The sequence below is a fragment of the Cimex lectularius genome, unplaced genomic scaffold, assembly GCF_000648675.2.
Source record: "Cimex lectularius strain Harlan isolate CLEC.00 unplaced genomic scaffold, Clec_2.1 scaffold124, whole genome shotgun sequence".
Taxonomy (NCBI): domain Eukaryota; kingdom Metazoa; phylum Arthropoda; class Insecta; order Hemiptera; family Cimicidae; genus Cimex; species Cimex lectularius.
In genome coordinates this window covers 351,201-368,457 of record NW_019392703.1, presented here as the reverse complement: position 1 = coordinate 368,457, position 17,257 = coordinate 351,201, and the positions used below count along the sequence as shown (strand labels likewise).

Here is a 17,257-nt window from a genome sequence, read left to right as displayed (position 1 = left end):
TATTTATTCATATCAAGTTAACTAGTACATACCTGGTTTTTTGCCGTCCCAAATTTTCAATCTATGCTGCAGTTGTTCTTCCAATGAGACTTCTTTTCTGTGGTCTGCGAACTCCCTTATCGTAGGCGCCATTCTAAACAAAAGAAAACAGTTTTAAACCAAAGCTGGTAGTAATGAGAATGCATAGGATACTACGATTAAAAAGAAAGATGAATGCAAAAAAGAACGATACCACTTGAAACTCAGGTAGCTTGGTTACTACTTAATTTGAAATAGATAATATTCAAAAAATACAGATAGAGGATAATACTTAATTGTCCGTTCTAGCTGACCCCAATGTAGATATGCAACATATACGCAAATAGTACAACAAATAGTTAATACAATTGAAAAAGGACCAATAAAAACTTTAAATTAACCTTAATTTTATAAAGAAAACTATTTATAAATCAACATACATAATAATAATTGAACTTTTAATTGGGTTAATAATTTCACCTGCAGAAAAAACCCTTCATGCGTTCACATTCTACTAATAAAAACGGTTGAATGTAATTTAGATCCTTTGACATAATTGTTTTATAACAAAGTGCGTGTGTTTAGGTGTTGTGTGCGTGCATACTTGTGAGTATGTCTGACGTCTATTTGTTTGTGGTTTCTTTATTGTTTTTCGTTTATAGTGTGACCTGTGATTTTCCTTATTGCCTTATCCTGAAATTTTATCTAATCGACCGCTGCTTTAGAGCGAGGAGCGATAATTAGTTCTCGGAAGTAAGACAGATACAGCCGGTTGCCCACAAGGGAGCATTCTTGGTCCCATCCTTTAAATCATTTATACTACAGACCTACACACCCTAATACTATCATCACCACCTACGCTGACCGTAATTTTTTCCTCTAACTCTTTTTCTCTCACACACTCCCCTTCATTTACTCTCTTTCACTCTTTTTTTCCCTGGACAGTCATTATTGCAGAAGTTATTAATACTGAATTACAGAAATTCAATCAACACCTTCAGAACGTATTGCTATTGTTATTAATATAATTAATGCTATTGATAAACGTTCAATCTGAAATACCGACTAACTTGAAAAATAAAAGGGGGAATTGGTAATCATTGCGATTGTACAATGCCACTCACTCTTTCGCACCTTCACCTTTTCTCTTTCTCACTCCTCTCTCATTCACTCACAATCACTCCCTCACTCACTCACTCACTCACTCACACTCACTCATTCACGGCATAGCACTCACTCACTCTCTCTCTCTCTCTCTCTTTCTCTCTCTCTCTCTCTCTCTCTCTCTCTCACACACACACACACACACACACACACACACACACACACACACACAATCTCCCTCTCTCTTTCTCTCTCTTTCTTTCTCATGGACAGTCATTATTGTCCTGCTTATTGCTGGCTGAAATTACAGAAATTTAATCAACACTCTGAACTTTTAAGAACTGAATTATACAATGTAAACAATTTAAGTTTATCAGTAGCCAAAATTGTCTTTTATACCCAATCACCAATTTAATTATGAATATAATAACAATTTTAAAATACTCAACATAAAATTTGTCTAATTTTTGTGATATTAAAATATTGTTCTGATGGATTTGCTTAAAGTGTGTAGAACAGCGAAAATAGACGGATCCAGTAAATATCCCTGATACCCATTGTGTATTTGGTGCTATGATTGGTATATTATTTGTTTAAACTCTTGTTTTCATTTATTAAAAAAATGTTTTTCGCCGTTATTTTTCTCTAGTTGGCATTTGTAAGGTGTATTACGTTAAAAATTTCTTTTTTTTCTCTCTTCCCCATTTTGCACATTTGTACCATGAAATGTGTCAGCTTTGTTGGGAATGGGGTCAATGTTTGAAGGAGGTGGAAATACCCGGCGGGTCGAGTGCGAAGGAGAGGGTCGGACAGAGGGGTAGGTTTGGCACGTGGTGGAGTTCAAGGCCACGTGGGTTTTGTGACGACACGTGTGGCGGAGGTGGGCAGGACAAACACCTCGACACACGTGTCTGCCTTTTTAATCGTGCACCGATTTCACCTCGTGGACTATTTTTCTCTTTCTCTATTTTCTACTCTGTCGTCCGATTTACAGGCTGATACTGTTCGACTTTCCCAACGTCCACTTAAGGTTTCGTACAAAAGACGGGTCAGCACGGGTGGTCTGACATTTAGCGGAGGATTATTTATTCATGTAGAAACAGGGAGATCTTACGACACTGCTGGCAACAGGGCAGGCACAGATGCAAATTAAAATTATCAGCATTGCAACAAACAAGTTCACTTTCTGCAAATAAGCTTTGAATATCAGACAAATACATCTATTATTCTCATACTGAAGTGGTACTCTATCCAAATTGTGAATACGGAAATATTAAAAAAAAGTTATTTATTATTTATCTTTTTACAACAAGGTAATAGTCACTTCTTCTTTATGTTTTTTCACTATTCTTCAATATTCTCCTCTGCATTTTTCGCATCAATATATGATTCATGCAAAAAACAAGCATAGTAAATGACGGGCTACCATGGTACCCCATATTCCGATCGTAGCCGATCATCATTCACACGAAAATCTACAGAATAAAACACCATGCATACATTCAACATTCTTCTCGCGATAAATACAATTATTAGTCCATCTTTCACACTAATATATATANATATATATACTATACTATTTACAATTAAAAACTTATAAGAGGCCTTGGGGGAACTCAATATTCCGCCAATGACCTCTTATAATTCACACCAATAACCAAAACGTAGGTAACAGTCCTTCGAGGTATTTGGATACTTCGCCGAGATGCCTGTTTTCATTCAAACTCATTCAGCCAACATTCTCGCTAATAAATACATTCATCCCTAGTTAATACATAAATTAGGTTACATGCATTCACCATTCTCAGATCAAATAGGTTTTCCCTACATTGGTGTTGTACTTAAAAATAAATTTTTTATTCATTTTTATTTTTGATATCTTCCACTCTACCCCAGAGTATACGATTTGGATAATTGGGGATAACCTTTGCCATTCACGCTAATAAATTACTTTCATACGCCACAATTCGTTCACACTACCACAAAGTACTCGATATTCCTCCGATATTCCTCGGGGTAATTGGGGATAAGACCCTTCATTCACAATAATTAATTACATTAACACATCCATTATTCCTACCCCTGAGTACTCGCTATTCCCCGGGGTAGTTTGGAGATAAGCCTCTCCATTCACGCAAATAAATACGTTCCAATCAATAAGACACATCGCATACATGAAGGTACAATGATCTATATTCATTTAAAAATATCTACGGCCCTGTGATATCGGATCTTGGGTTGAATTACTTCATCATCCTTGAGTTTCGGTAACCCGGAGAATATCGTCAGAACGGATTATCAACATTCCAGATTTGTTTATTCTCGCGATTGCCACCAGACGTTACTATATTTAAAAAAGCTGAGTTAGCAGAAAAATTGCGATATTTCTAGAAAGGAGATAGGATTTGTTTATAAAATGGTGACCTAGAGTCTCAAACACGTGCAGTTCGGATGGATTGCGCAATCCACGTGTCTCCCCCTCTGAGCTCGCTACACAAATGTACACTGGCCTATTTCCTTTTCCCCATTCACATGAGCGCATTTTTTCATCCTGCTCTTTCCCTTTCTCTCATCCCTTTTCCCCCTCGACCACGTGTTTCACCTGAATCCTTTAACTTTTATTCTCAAATTGGAAAACGACAAATTGACCTCCACTCTCGAGACTTAAGAAAGAAGTTTGCAATTTAAAATTTTTACAAAATCATCAACAAAAACAAATTACGCCAGATAGAGACTGGAATTGATCTCTGGTCAACGGAGGCCGGATCGAGAAGGAAAAAGGCTATAATTACCAGGTTACGCATAGGTCATACTAAGCTTACACATGGGCGCTTCCCGGTGGGAAAAAGACCCAGTCGATGTCCATTGTATACCGAAATATTAAGCGTTGTTCATATTTTACAATGCAGAAAACTAGAACCGGCATGATGCTTCACTACCTCAGGGGTATAAACGTTTTTAAATGTATATATATATATATATATATATATATATATATATGATTATGTGTTACGTTTTATGAGTTGTGTGTTATGTGTTGGTGGAAATTATTGGCATGGAAGAGAGGATTATCTTTCAGCCCGAGGAATATCGAGTCTGGGGTGAGAGTGTATTGTCTGGAGAGTGAAAGTAATTTATTAGCGTGAATGTAGGGTTTAAACCCGACCCGAAGAATATCGAGGACTCTGGGGGAGTGAGTGTAACCACACTTGTCTTTTTTTGGATAAGAAAACAGGAGACAAAATACGAGAGATTCAGTGAGAAAGAAAAAGTATAAAAACGTCGAACTTTCGCTTGAAGCGCAGTTGGTCTCAGTCGGCCCAACAAAATAACATACTCATATCTCTCTCATATTCGAATGGATCCTAGGGTAGTACATAACGTATGTATCAATCGCAAGAAGATAGTGGAGTATAATTTCCATTAATTTTATTCAACGGGAAGTAATCGCGTTTAATGAGGACGAAAATAAAAGCGCAACTAAGCGAACGTACACGTGTCTGATACGCGCAGGCTAGCCATTATCTAAGCTCAGCAAATGGAACTGATGTCCATTTAAAATTTCACAACTTTAGCACACTTCCTCATTTATTCATTTCAAAAATATAATCGACATGTTTGACAAATTGACACAGTAATTATTAATAAGGAGGAAGGTTAATTGCAATAGAAAACTCTGATAGTACCAAAATAAAACTATTGCTTAACTGTGTCGTTAATACTAAGGAAAATTTTCTGTTTTTACTCGATTACCCGAAAGGTGAAATCAATGTAAACCTAAATCATTACAGATTATGATAATTTTAAAAACCAGACTAAACTTAGAAATGGGACGATTTGACACAATAGAAGTTTTCAGTTTCAACACCCAGGTCTTTAAGTTAGAAATTTTTTGTAAATGACAAAGTATATTTTTAAAATATACTTATTTCATGTTGTGATTATGCCAATTTAATCAAGTTTGAACCCTAAGACTTAACACTATTTTCAAATCCCATTAGAGAAAAACTTACAAACTGATTTTTTTCAACTTTCCAAACCAGGAAATGAGTTGAAAATCATATATAAAGCTTAAAATATTCTTAAAGCTTTATATTATCACAGTTAAATATGAAACGTCTATCATCAAATTGGAATAGCTCAATATTAACATAAACCATACAAAGTTGCTTAAATCATTTACGTACACGTTTTAAAAAAAGTGGTCTTAGGATTGAACCCTGAGGTACGCCACATATCACAATTCTCTGTCTAGAAGGGTTATTGTTTATTTTGACAACTTGTCGTCTATTTACAAGGAATTTTGTAAAAACTTCAATAACAGTATCACAATGCCGAATCCTCTCTGAGAAAAAGTCGTGATTTATTGTGTCAAAAGCTCGTGTCAGATCACACAGCATCATATAATTCGCATTTTTTCCTTATATTTTAGTAAACAAACTGTAGTAAAGAGTGCAACGAATCAGCTTCCCGATATAAAGCTAATAAAGAACTACTAACTTCTACACGAACAATTAATAAAATTTATAAAAGTAATAAAGTTGGTTATTTTAGTTTATATAAAAACCTCTTTTGTATTTTTCCAGGATTTTTTAAAAATATTGTTCCTATCAAATGATAACGTTTTTCTTTTGCTCGAGATATTTTTCAGACACGTCATGCTTTTCCTTATCTATCTATCTTTAAAACGCACGATACTCCCAGACAGCGAAAATAAACGGACCCAGATTCGATTTGTAAAACTCATCCTTTCTCAGGTCAATAAATTCGATAAAATTTTAACTCATATTTATTTACACTGTAGATTGAATCAGAAAACACCGAATTGATAATATGATCTTTCTATGATAAACTACATAGTTAAAATTTTATTCTTCTTAATAACACTACTCTAATTATGGCCATTATGTAAAATATTATTTAAATATTAACTCAATTAACAAAAAAACAATTCACTGCACGTGTACGACCCGTCAAGCACCAGTGGTGGTGAACCTTTCGAGTAATGAAGATCTTCAGATATTTTTATATTACGTAATACTATTTCAAAAAGTATTGTTTAGCTCTCCGGCAGGTACAAATGTAGATATATAAACCGCTTTTGATAATTTATCGTACTTGGCTACTATGGATGAAACCATGGTCTATAATTAGTAGAGATATATGGATAAACGATGTTTTCTTCTTGTTATATCTTTCTGCAGGAGGATTGTCACAAGCCGTTTCCACGATTGCCTCATAAATGGATCGTGCCGTATCTATAAATTTTTGTTGTTGGATGTATCGGCCACTTTTTTACTCCCGAATAATCTGGACCTCGGTAGGATCTGGATTAAAAAAAACAAATTCAACTTGTTCTACCTATTTTAAGGTCATCAGAGCAAACACAATCTTAAAGATATCTATAAATTGACATAATTAAGATTTTTATAGATCTAGATAGGGATTGAGTCTATCTTGAAAGAAATTTGATACAATCTATTAAAAACTTAATTATGTCAATTTATAGACATCTTTAAGATTATTTTGCTCTGAAGATGACCTAAAATGGCCGAAAGTTTGGTTGATAACAATTGAATTGGTTTTTTCATACCTCCATTCAGATTATCCTTGATCTATAAATTTCACCCATTCCAAACTCCTATAGCGCTTAAGGAATCACATCTTCCAGATTATCAAGTCATTTGGGACATGTCATTTTCGTTAATTAATGTTTAACCATGACCTTATAGAAGTGTACCGTTGTTCAAGCAGGTTTTCATTGCCATATGCTATCCAACCATAGTACTGCTTTTCAGCTTTCTTATCTAGTGTCGAGACACCAATCCTGAGACCAAATTTTAATATTCCGAGATACCAACCCAAAGTCTAAATTTTAACATTCCTCTGTCATGCCATACCGTTTTTTCGCATAGCAACAACAGCAAGGACTGAAGAAAAAACGAAGAAACTGAACGAAAAAGTGGGCAGTGCCTACCCAGGTTCAGTTAAATTTTATGATATTAAGGCAAACACATATAAACTGAGCGTGTAATGCATGTTTTCGATAATTGTATTGTTATTCCTTGGCATGATTATTATAGACCAATCATAGCCTATATAAGAAAAACGTCATTTTCTTCGTTTCTTTGTACTCTCTACCTTCCTCATCTTCTGCTGACTTGCGACCCTCAAGTCCCCATGGAAAAAAAACCATCAGCTAGCTATGCCGCCCACCGGTCGTGTAAATGATTTCAGCTACCCATCTCCGATTTATCCCTTTTCCATCCGATTACCGCCCGTGAATGTAAATCGCTGTTTTGCCGAGTGACGACACCCCGGTTGAAGGACACGTGTCGAGGTGACGTCACGGACCCCACGTGCCTCGTAGTAAACTCGTGCAGCCACGTGGCTTCCCTCTTGCCAATCCCCACCTTCATTTCATTTTAGACTCGGCCAAGGTTTCTAAGGATTGAACAAAAACCCGATCGAAAATTGTGTTCAACACTTCATTTTGAACATTATTTTATTTATTAACCGCAATAAACAATAATATTGTAATAAATATTGCAGAAAAAATATTAAATAAGTTTTTAGTACCTACCTATAAAAAAAAAATTTATAAACGATACCAATAGAAATAATATATTTTTAATTTTTATCATTAATAACACAATAAATCATGCAAATACTAACTTATTTAGGCTAAAATATTAGGTAAAAAATACTATTTTATTTAATTTTATTAAAAAACAAAAAACAAAATAATTTCATTTTACACTCAGCCAAGGTTTCTAAAGATTGAACATAAACCCGATCGAAAATTTCGTTCAACACTTCATTTAGAACATTATTTTATTTATTAACCGCAATAAACAATAATATTGCAATAAAAATTGGAGAAAAAATATTAAATAAGTTTTTAATATCTACCTATAAAAATTTTTATAAACGATACCAATAGAAATAATATATTTTTAATTTTTATCATTAATAACAGAATAAATCATGCAAATACTAACTTATTTAGGCTAAAATATTAGGAAAAAATTATTTAATTTTATTAACAAAAAAAAAAATCATTTCATTTTACACTCGGCCAAGGTTTGTAAGGATTGAACAAAAAACCCATCGAAAATTGTGTTCAACACTTCATTTTGACCATTATTTTATTTATTAACCGCAATAAACAATAATACTGCAATAAATATTGGAGAAAAAATATTAAATAAGCTTTTAATACCTACTTAAAAAAAAATTTATAAACGATACCAATAGAAATAATATATTTTTAATTTTCCTCATTAATAACACAATAAATCATGGAAATAGTAACTTATTTAGGCTAAAATATTAGGTAAAAAATACTATTTTATTTAATTTTATTAAAAAACCAAAAAAAATTATTTTATTTAATTTTATTAAAAAACAAAAAAAATTTTTAATTTATTTTTCATTCGGCCAAGGTTTTTAAGGATTGAACAAAAACCCGATCGAAAATTGTGTTCAACACTTCATTTTGACCGTTATTATATTTATTAACCGCAATAAACAATAATATTGCAATAAATATTGGAGAAAAAAAATTAAATAAGTTTTTAATACCTACCTATAAAAAAAAAATGTATAAACGATACCAATAGAAATAATATATTTTTAATTTTTCTCATTAATAACCCAATAAATCATGCAAATACTAACTTATTTAGGATAAAATATTAGGGAAAAAAATACTATCTTATTTAATTTTATAAAAAAAAATCAAACAGTTGAAGACTATTCAGCTACTTAGAAAACTAGTTTTGATCATAGTTTTTTATTGTTTTAATATGTTTTAATTAAATGTAATTCGGCAAATATATATTTACATTATAGGAAGTCCAAGTTGGTTAGAAAGCTTTAAATCATAGTTACAAGTCCATGCCTAAGTGTTAAGAAAATTGAAAATATTATATTTAATAAATAATTTAAATAAAAAAATTAACAGATGGTCTCATTTGACCACTTGTAATAAATAAATATATGATATAAACTGATATAAAATATATGATATAAAATAATAAACGAGCAATCTGTGCATATTTTGCAAAATAAATATTTACAACTAACCGATTTATAACAAAGTTACGTTTTGTTTTTCTTATACACACAATTTGTATACAGAATATACAAGAATGTTTTTTGAAAATATTTTTTTATTGTCACTTGTTAGGCTTCTTTTCTTACTCAAAACTCAGACCCGACAAATGACACAATAAAAATGTTCCAAAGAGGAAATTAAAGGATAATGGAAGGCAAAATTAAAAGAAGTCCTACTAACAATAAGACTAAGTATATAAGTTTGAATATAAAATAAATTCCAATTATGCAACTATTTTTTTTTTACTTGCAGGTCAAAGAATACACTTAAATCCTTTTCAATTAGACAACAAAATTTTTTAAAAGATGAACAAATTTGTTTACTTTTTAAGATTTTTTTATTCAAATTTGCGCAAATGTAATGCTGTATTTTAGCGTCATACCGTGTTTTACTTAAGAAAAATATATCTTTTTTCAACGTTTTAGTCTGTTTGTTTATTTTTATATATTTTTCTTGCGTTTCGTATTTTTATTAATTTTTTTTTATTAAAAGGGTAAAATGGTAAGAATTGATTTTTTCAAATTTGGTGATTCTTAAATTTTTTTTTTTTTTTTTTTTACATTAGATTGTTTTACTTTTTGTACTTACAGCATTAATGATTCTTTTAAATTAAGAAAAGTGACTATGTAGAAAATTGAAGTTATGTATTTTATTGTATTTTGTTTTCAGGTAGGGCCAATAGAATTATGATACAAAGTAAAATATTTTTCTATCACTATGGAATGTTTGTTTAGTGTATATATATATATACTTTCGCAACGACAAAGCGCAATTAATTTTTAATAATTTTCACGAAAATTATCAATTTTCCAAGCTTTAAAACTTGAAATTTAGATAAGTTAAATTTTGCGAATCATTTTTTAAAAAGTTATTAAAAATTATAAGAAAAACACCAAAAACCAAAATATAAAAAAAAAAACTTACAAAATAATAATAATGATCGTGCTGCAGTTTGCGTAGTTGGGTTTGTTGCTGAACCAACGGTTTGTCGGACGGACGGGAATATACTGAGCCGGGAGAGTCGTCAACAGGGTTCAACTACACCCCCCGCCACTTTATCACTATGATTAAACAAAAAAAAAAAAGGTTAATTTCTATGCAGACGACTTTTTTTACATTAATTAAACTCATAAAGGTAATTAATTACACCAAGGACGAACAATTAATACAGGGTTAAACATATTTATTTTTCTTTCCATCCTTTGTAAACCTTAGTTGTTTAAGATTCTAATTGTTTAATATTTAGTCTCTTGTTGAGAAATTAATTTACATATCGATTCCGAAGGAGTCGAAGAAGAAGACAACTTAAAAATATATAATACTTGAAATAATATACAAAAGAAAATACAATTATTGAAGAAGGGTGGCAGGAAGAAACCCCCGAAATCAATACGAATAAAAAATTTAAAAAAAGGAGTGGCTGTTTATTCCTTTAAATAACTTAAATTAAATGAATTTGATTGAATTGAAGGCTAATTATTCTTGAAAAAGAACCTAGAAACTACATTACTAAATAATGGCAGCAAAAATTTGATTGGATACCTGAAGCGTATAAATGTATGTAAGAATGTATTTATTAGCGTGAATGGGTAAGTTTGTGGCGGAGTATAGAGTACCCCACAGACCCGCAAAATTAGGTTAGTTGTTTTATGGTCCTGAATTGTATTTATTGGTTTGATAGGTTGTGTTGAGTGCCTGTTTGGGTGGTTTGTGGCGTACTTCATACCTACACATCCAAATCGCACAATTCACAAACTATATGGACGACAATCCACACTACAAGCCGCAGAAGCAATCCAAAATTTGAATCTCATTAACGACTGGTGAACTCGGCTGATCAAGTTGAGTGCACAATGCAACAAGATAATTCCTCCAACCAACATACAACATGGAACCACATATAATATTAAAAAGATAAGAACTTAACAAAAGATATAGACTACTCAGATACCTACTGAGTCCGAAATCAACACTAAGCATAACAAAACATTCATCAGACAAATTCTCCAACATCCAACGACTCCAAACTTTGTTGAACCGGCACACAGGCACTACTGGATCTGTCTTCACTCGCAGGTTTTTTTTGGTTTGAGTTATTCAAACACGTTCGGCATTGCGCCATCTTCAGTGAGAAACTGTCATTCTGTCTGAGTACGGTCTCTTCTACGTCACCATTCCAATGATACATAAAGATCTTAAAATTCCCTTAATTTCCACTTTTAACTATCACACCACCTTAACCCCAAACTCTTTCCGCAACAATCTACCCTTATAATATATAATAATAAATATAATAGTGTAAAACGACGATGGCCTCGTGACTTCCATCACTGGCTGGTTTCTCTCCCCCTGCCTCCTGGTCTGACGATCTGTCAAATTTGTATCTAATCATATATACTATTTTCTCAACGATTATATATTTTGTACAGAGAGTAATAAATAAAATAGGTAAATAAAATAAACCTCTAACTTTAACTTGAGTTGGTTTCTTGCGTTTTTGCACAGCGAAAATAGGCGGACGGAGTCAAAATGGGTCAATTTTTTGCCTTGTACTTTGTACATCTAGCAATCACTCCAAATCGGTTGATCATAGCTGATCATCATTTCATCAAAATAGTGTGTTAAGGACTCAAAAAATCTAACTTATAAAATGTTTATTTTTTTGATCGTGATGTGCGGTATGGTGTGACATAGGTTTTAGACAAACATTTCCTTTATCATGCAAACGTTTCGATCTCTATTGAGATCATCTTCAGGGCCTGGGATTTATAAACATTGTTTAAATTTTACAAATACAAGTAGGATGTGAAAAAAGAATTTATACAATGTTAGTAAATTTTATATTTAAAAAAAAATTATACAATGCTAGAAAATTTTAGATTAAAAAGATAAATTTATACAATGCTAGAAAATTTTAGATTAAAAAAAATGAATTTATACATTATATTTATACAATTTTATTGAATCTAAAATTTTCTAGCATTGTATAAATTTTTTTTTTAATCTAAAATTTTCTAGCATAGTATAAATTATTTTTTAATCTAAAATTTTCTAGCATTGTTAATTTTTTTTTAATCTAAAATTTTCTAGCATTGAATAAATTTTTTTTTAATCTAAAATTTTCTAGCATTGTATAAACTCATTTTTTTCACATCCTACCTGTATTTGTAAAATGTAAACAATGTTTATAAATCCCAGGCTCTGAAGATGATCTCAATGAAGGTCGAAACCCTGGCATGATAAAGAAAATGTTTTTCTAAAACCTACGTCACACCAGACCGCACCTCACGATCTCCAAATAATCATTGGCTAACGGTCACTAAAATACCACACATTTATATAATGTGTGAAGCATGACAAATACTGACAATCACTGTAATGCCATCAACAATTATTATTGATTTACTGACAGTGAAGCAGCAGGTGTTCAATGATACCACATAAAACAAAGATTGAACACAGCCAAATCAGGTTGATACTTTATATAATTTATTCTACTAATCATGCTATTAAACGAAGAACAGCAAAGTACAGAATGAAGGATTTGGTAGGAATGAAGGAAGGATAGCTCAATTGATAAGATTTCTTTTTAAGCCATTGTTAATTTTTCTTTCACCAATTTTGTTTAGAATTTGTTTGGGCGACGATCGGGAGTCATGCGATATTCCCATTAAGGCCCATCGTCCCGTTACCTATGGCAGCGGTAACGGGCATAACAAAAATTGACAAAAGCAGTGCATCATTCTCGGGATGAAAGAGTGATGGATTTGTTTCTGGCAGGACACACCAGCCGGGGGAGTACGAAAACCCCTTTCGACGGTGTACTCCCGGTGTACGAACCGTTGAACCTATCGAACAGAAAGTCAGACAAATTTCAAGACGACAGGTTCAAATTGAGACGAACCAGCTCCATCGTGGATATTTTGAACAGCGAAAGCCAAGCGAAAAAACTACACTCTGCCCTACACAGCGTAGATGGAGAAGTGGGCACAATTATTTCAATATTGTCGAGAATGTCCCAGTACCAGAGGACAAGGATTCTTCACTACTACAAATCTCTATTCGGAAGGGTAAATACAAATTTCATTAAAACGTCTCATATTGTGATGGGTAACATTGACAATAATATAAAGTTTACAAGTTTAAAATAGTTGTAAAAAGAAAGAAAAGCCTCCATTAGTAATGAAGAATTTTAAATCTTCCTTATATTTTATTAGGTTTCGTAGTCCGCTTGGCCAAATAAATTCTTTTTCAATTAATTAAGGTTTTAGTTGAGATAAAAAAAGTCATTGTCACAAGCGGGATTCGAACCAACGACATTTGGCTAAATACACCGCTGCTCTACCACTTGAGCTATCGTGACTTCGATCCACTTATTTCTCAACTAAAACCTTAATTAATTGAAAAATTATTTATTTGGTCAATCGGGCCACGAAACCTAATAAAATATGAGGTAGATTTAAAATTCTTCATTATTAATGGAGTTATATATATTCATATAATTGGTACAATTACTATTATTGGTTATATATAAATGAAATATAACTAATATTTTTTATATCAAAACCTACGGAAGCAATTTTACTGGGAAATAATTTGATTTTAGAAACTTTCAACCGATATGAAAAATGTACTCGGGGGCGATTTTTGTGATGCTTGCCTCATGTTAATATCCGATCCAAAAGTGATTGCTTGCAAACAAATCTACGATTTACTCATTGTATGTATCAATAAATAATGAGATATTTAAAAATATTGTCAATACAACCGAATTGTTGTCAGGAGTTTCCATTTCCAAGGGAAGAAAGATTGATTTCAATACTCTGTGAAAGATCAAACGAGGAGATACAAATTATTCAACATACCTATGAGAAGAGTAAGTAGAAAAATATTAATATTGATAATATACAAAACTTTTAATCAAAGCATGCTTTTGTCGTGATATGATGATATTTGAAAACAGAGTTTGGTGAATCCCTGGAGAAAAGTTTTTTACACTATCTCGACTCAGAGAAAGCCAAATTCATCAAAATACTCGTCAATCCTCTCCGACAGGAAGACTGGTCGCTCAATTCTCTCCAGGTGCACGTCGATGCCCAAGTATTTATTTTAAAATATCTTTTACAATGAAATCTTGGAAGCGAACGTTTTCAACGACAAAAGTTTGGTTTTAGAATCTGCTCAATTTAGGGATAGGCGTTTCCTACGGCGACAGCCCTAATCCGATAATATATTCGCTGCTGAGGAAAAGGGGTTTCAACCACCTAAGAAATGTTTTTGCCGAGTACGAAAGGTTGACTGGGAAAAAAGTTTGGAACATGCTGGAACCCGCCATGCCGCAGAACTGCAGGAAGATATTAGTTTTGATAAGTCAGTACTGAATTTTTTCTATTGCTATAAAAATGAAAAATCACTGTTGTCAGGCAAATTATTCAAATTACAGCCACATTACTCCAACACACAAACTTCCAAACGAATCAAACTTGAGCAATGTTTTTATGTTTGACAGTTTCCCACTTTTTTAAATAAATAAAAACGTATTTTTCAGTACATCGAACAATTAAAAAGAATAGGCATGATACATTTACTGTTGGGCCAAAGCCTATATGTGTACGGAATGTAGATAAAGGTTGCTCGATTTGTCCCATCTTGAATGGTGCAATTCCCTGGCTCCTTATATAGAGCGCATAGGGTTGCCACCAGAAATGAGAACCTTTTTTGAGCACAAGAGTATTTGGGTTCCTATATCCGATTCTTGGAAGAAACAGGTTGTTTTATGTCTAACGTGTGTTGAAAGTGAATGTATTTATTGGCATGAATGTGCAGTGTGAGTGGGACGATAGTGGAATATTGAGTAACCCTATTGACCTATTCGAATTAGGTTAGTTAAATAATATATGTAAAGGGTGATTGGAGGAATATCAGGTATTCCAGCATTCTGAGTGAATGGTATATTATAAAATTAAGAAAGAATGTTTTTCAGAATGAGTAAGAGTGAGAAAGGGTTTAGAGCCTGATTGAATTGGGGGCTGAAATGACCTAGCTTTTGATAGAGCTCAACCTCGAGAGCTGGTCGGACAAGACCGAGGTCTGATCCCTAAGACTACCAACTACTCGGAATGGATGATTTCTTGAGGCCTTGAATGTAATTTGTTGTAAATTATGATGGAATTGCCGGTGGCAGTGATAGGCTCAACTTTGTACTTGCGTGTGCAGATTTGAGCCTATATAAATCTGTAATCAGTACCTGTGTAATACCGCAGGGCAGTGTGCTCGGACCTATCCTCTATATACTTTATTGCAGATGTTCCCACTACACCTACAATCCTCATTGCATCATTTGCCAATGACACAGCTGTACTATCCTTTAACCCCTATCCTGTGGTTGCTTCGAAAGATCTGCAGAGATCACATCAGAAGATTCATTTAGCGTTACCTTGGGCACCATCAGACACACATGAAATTAGCACAAACGACTGAAAAGACAAGACCTAAAAAGATCTAGGATATTATAGAATGACAATCCAAGCTATCGACGAAAAATAAGCTTACAATCTACAAACTGCTACACCAACCGATTTGATTATAAATGTGTACTGTGGGGTACTACTAAACCTTCCAATATCCTTTCAGTCTAAAGTCCTCAGATTAATTATAAATGCTCCGTATTTTGAATGCTTTCGAATTTTGAAAAATGGCAAAAAGGAAGGAAAATTCGAAAGGTTGTAGGCTGAGATGGGGAAGTGGTGTCCGAGTGGATCGAAGTCACGAGAGAAGTGGTTAGAGCAGCGGGGTATTTAGCCGAAGGTCGTGGGTTCGAATCCCGCTCATGACACTAACTTTTTCATTTCAACCAAAACCTTACATAAAAAGATTAATTAATTGAAAGAAGTAATTTGGTCAATATACCACTAAATATAATGGATTTAATAAGTAAAACGGTTCCAATATAACCCCCACAACCATAAAATCTGATTTATCCAAAAATTAATTACCCAAAAATTTACCAAGTTCCACGATCAACTCTCCCATCACCACAATAGTCTCGCCCAAACTTTGCTCAACCGAACCTATCCCTACAATCTCATAAGGCGTCTTAAGAGGAAGTGGTACCGCAACTACTTTCTGAGGAAGTGAACTTTATTTAATAAAGTGGGAGAATAATATTGATTATTTGTTCAACGTCCATATGTAAATATTTGTAAATATATTTATGCATCATCAAATTAAATGTAATCAGAAATTGTAGATTGTGATAAAATATTTTGTAAAATAATTTGTAAATGGACAATATTGTAGCTATTATTATTAATGGTTTATTTTTTGCAATATTACAAAAAAAATCGTTACTGTTATATAGATATTTTTCAATAAAATAAATGAAATAAAGTAATAAAAGATGTTAAAATTATGACAACTTGTCTTTGTCTGTAAAAAATGTCTGTTTTTGAATTTTCGTAAAATTATATGCTTTTATTTTTTTAAATATTTTTTTAGTGGAGGCTGTGAATAATCCAGAACTATTTACGGCCAAAGTTTTGCTCTCTTCTACTCCAAATTTTGCCGAGTTCTACAAAACACTTCTTGTAACACGGCTGACAAGGAATAAAGTAAGCCTAATCAAATTTTTAAAAATAATACTTCTCTCTAATCTCTAATTGTTTACCACCAGGAATTTTACAACCTCGTCGAATACAGGTTTACGGAATTCTGCAACAGGAGGATATCGGACGTGGTCAAAAGCGAAGATAACAGCGCGCTCAGAACTCTTCTATTGGGTTGTCCGGAAAATAATGCAGGATTTTGGTATTAAACAAAAAAAAAGAAACTAGTTACTTTAAAGCAATGTTCTTTAATCAANATACAAATGAGTAATCCTGTAAACGTAAACAGAATATTTTATATAGATTTTTTTTAATGAAAACTTAAAATCCTGCATTATTTTCCGGACAACCCAATACTTTCACTTATGTACTTATGATATTCTGAATAAATGTTTTTATGTTTCAAATAAAA

At 32.7% G+C, this 17,257-nt stretch overlaps 2 protein-coding genes across 2 annotated transcripts in view; one reads left to right on the top strand and one right to left on the bottom strand.

Annotated features, from left to right (window-relative positions):
* Window positions 1-10,290, bottom strand: part of LOC106666334 — a 30,337-nt gene extending 20,047 nt beyond the window's left edge. The window contains exons 1-2 of the mRNA XM_014393439.2: window positions 10,166-10,290; window positions 33-133 (exon numbers count right to left, since the gene is read on the bottom strand). Of these exons, the coding sequence (XP_014248925.1) occupies window positions 33-132 (100 nt within the window). The 5' untranslated portion in view covers window position 133; window positions 10,166-10,290. The remainder of the gene's footprint in view (window positions 1-32; window positions 134-10,165) is intronic.
* LOC106666298 (annexin A13-like) overlaps window positions 1-17,257 on the top strand; it is a 46,683-nt gene extending 29,426 nt beyond the window's left edge. The window contains exons 2-9 of the mRNA XM_024226215.1: window positions 12,871-13,311; window positions 13,848-13,961; window positions 14,024-14,117; window positions 14,205-14,341; window positions 14,416-14,611; window positions 16,739-16,851; window positions 16,914-17,015; window positions 17,202-17,257. Of these exons, the coding sequence (XP_024081983.1) occupies window positions 13,003-13,311; window positions 13,848-13,961; window positions 14,024-14,117; window positions 14,205-14,341; window positions 14,416-14,611; window positions 16,739-16,851; window positions 16,914-17,015; window positions 17,202-17,222 (1,086 nt within the window). The 5' untranslated portion in view covers window positions 12,871-13,002 and the 3' untranslated portion in view covers window positions 17,223-17,257. The remainder of the gene's footprint in view (window positions 1-12,870; window positions 13,312-13,847; window positions 13,962-14,023; window positions 14,118-14,204; window positions 14,342-14,415; window positions 14,612-16,738; window positions 16,852-16,913; window positions 17,016-17,201) is intronic.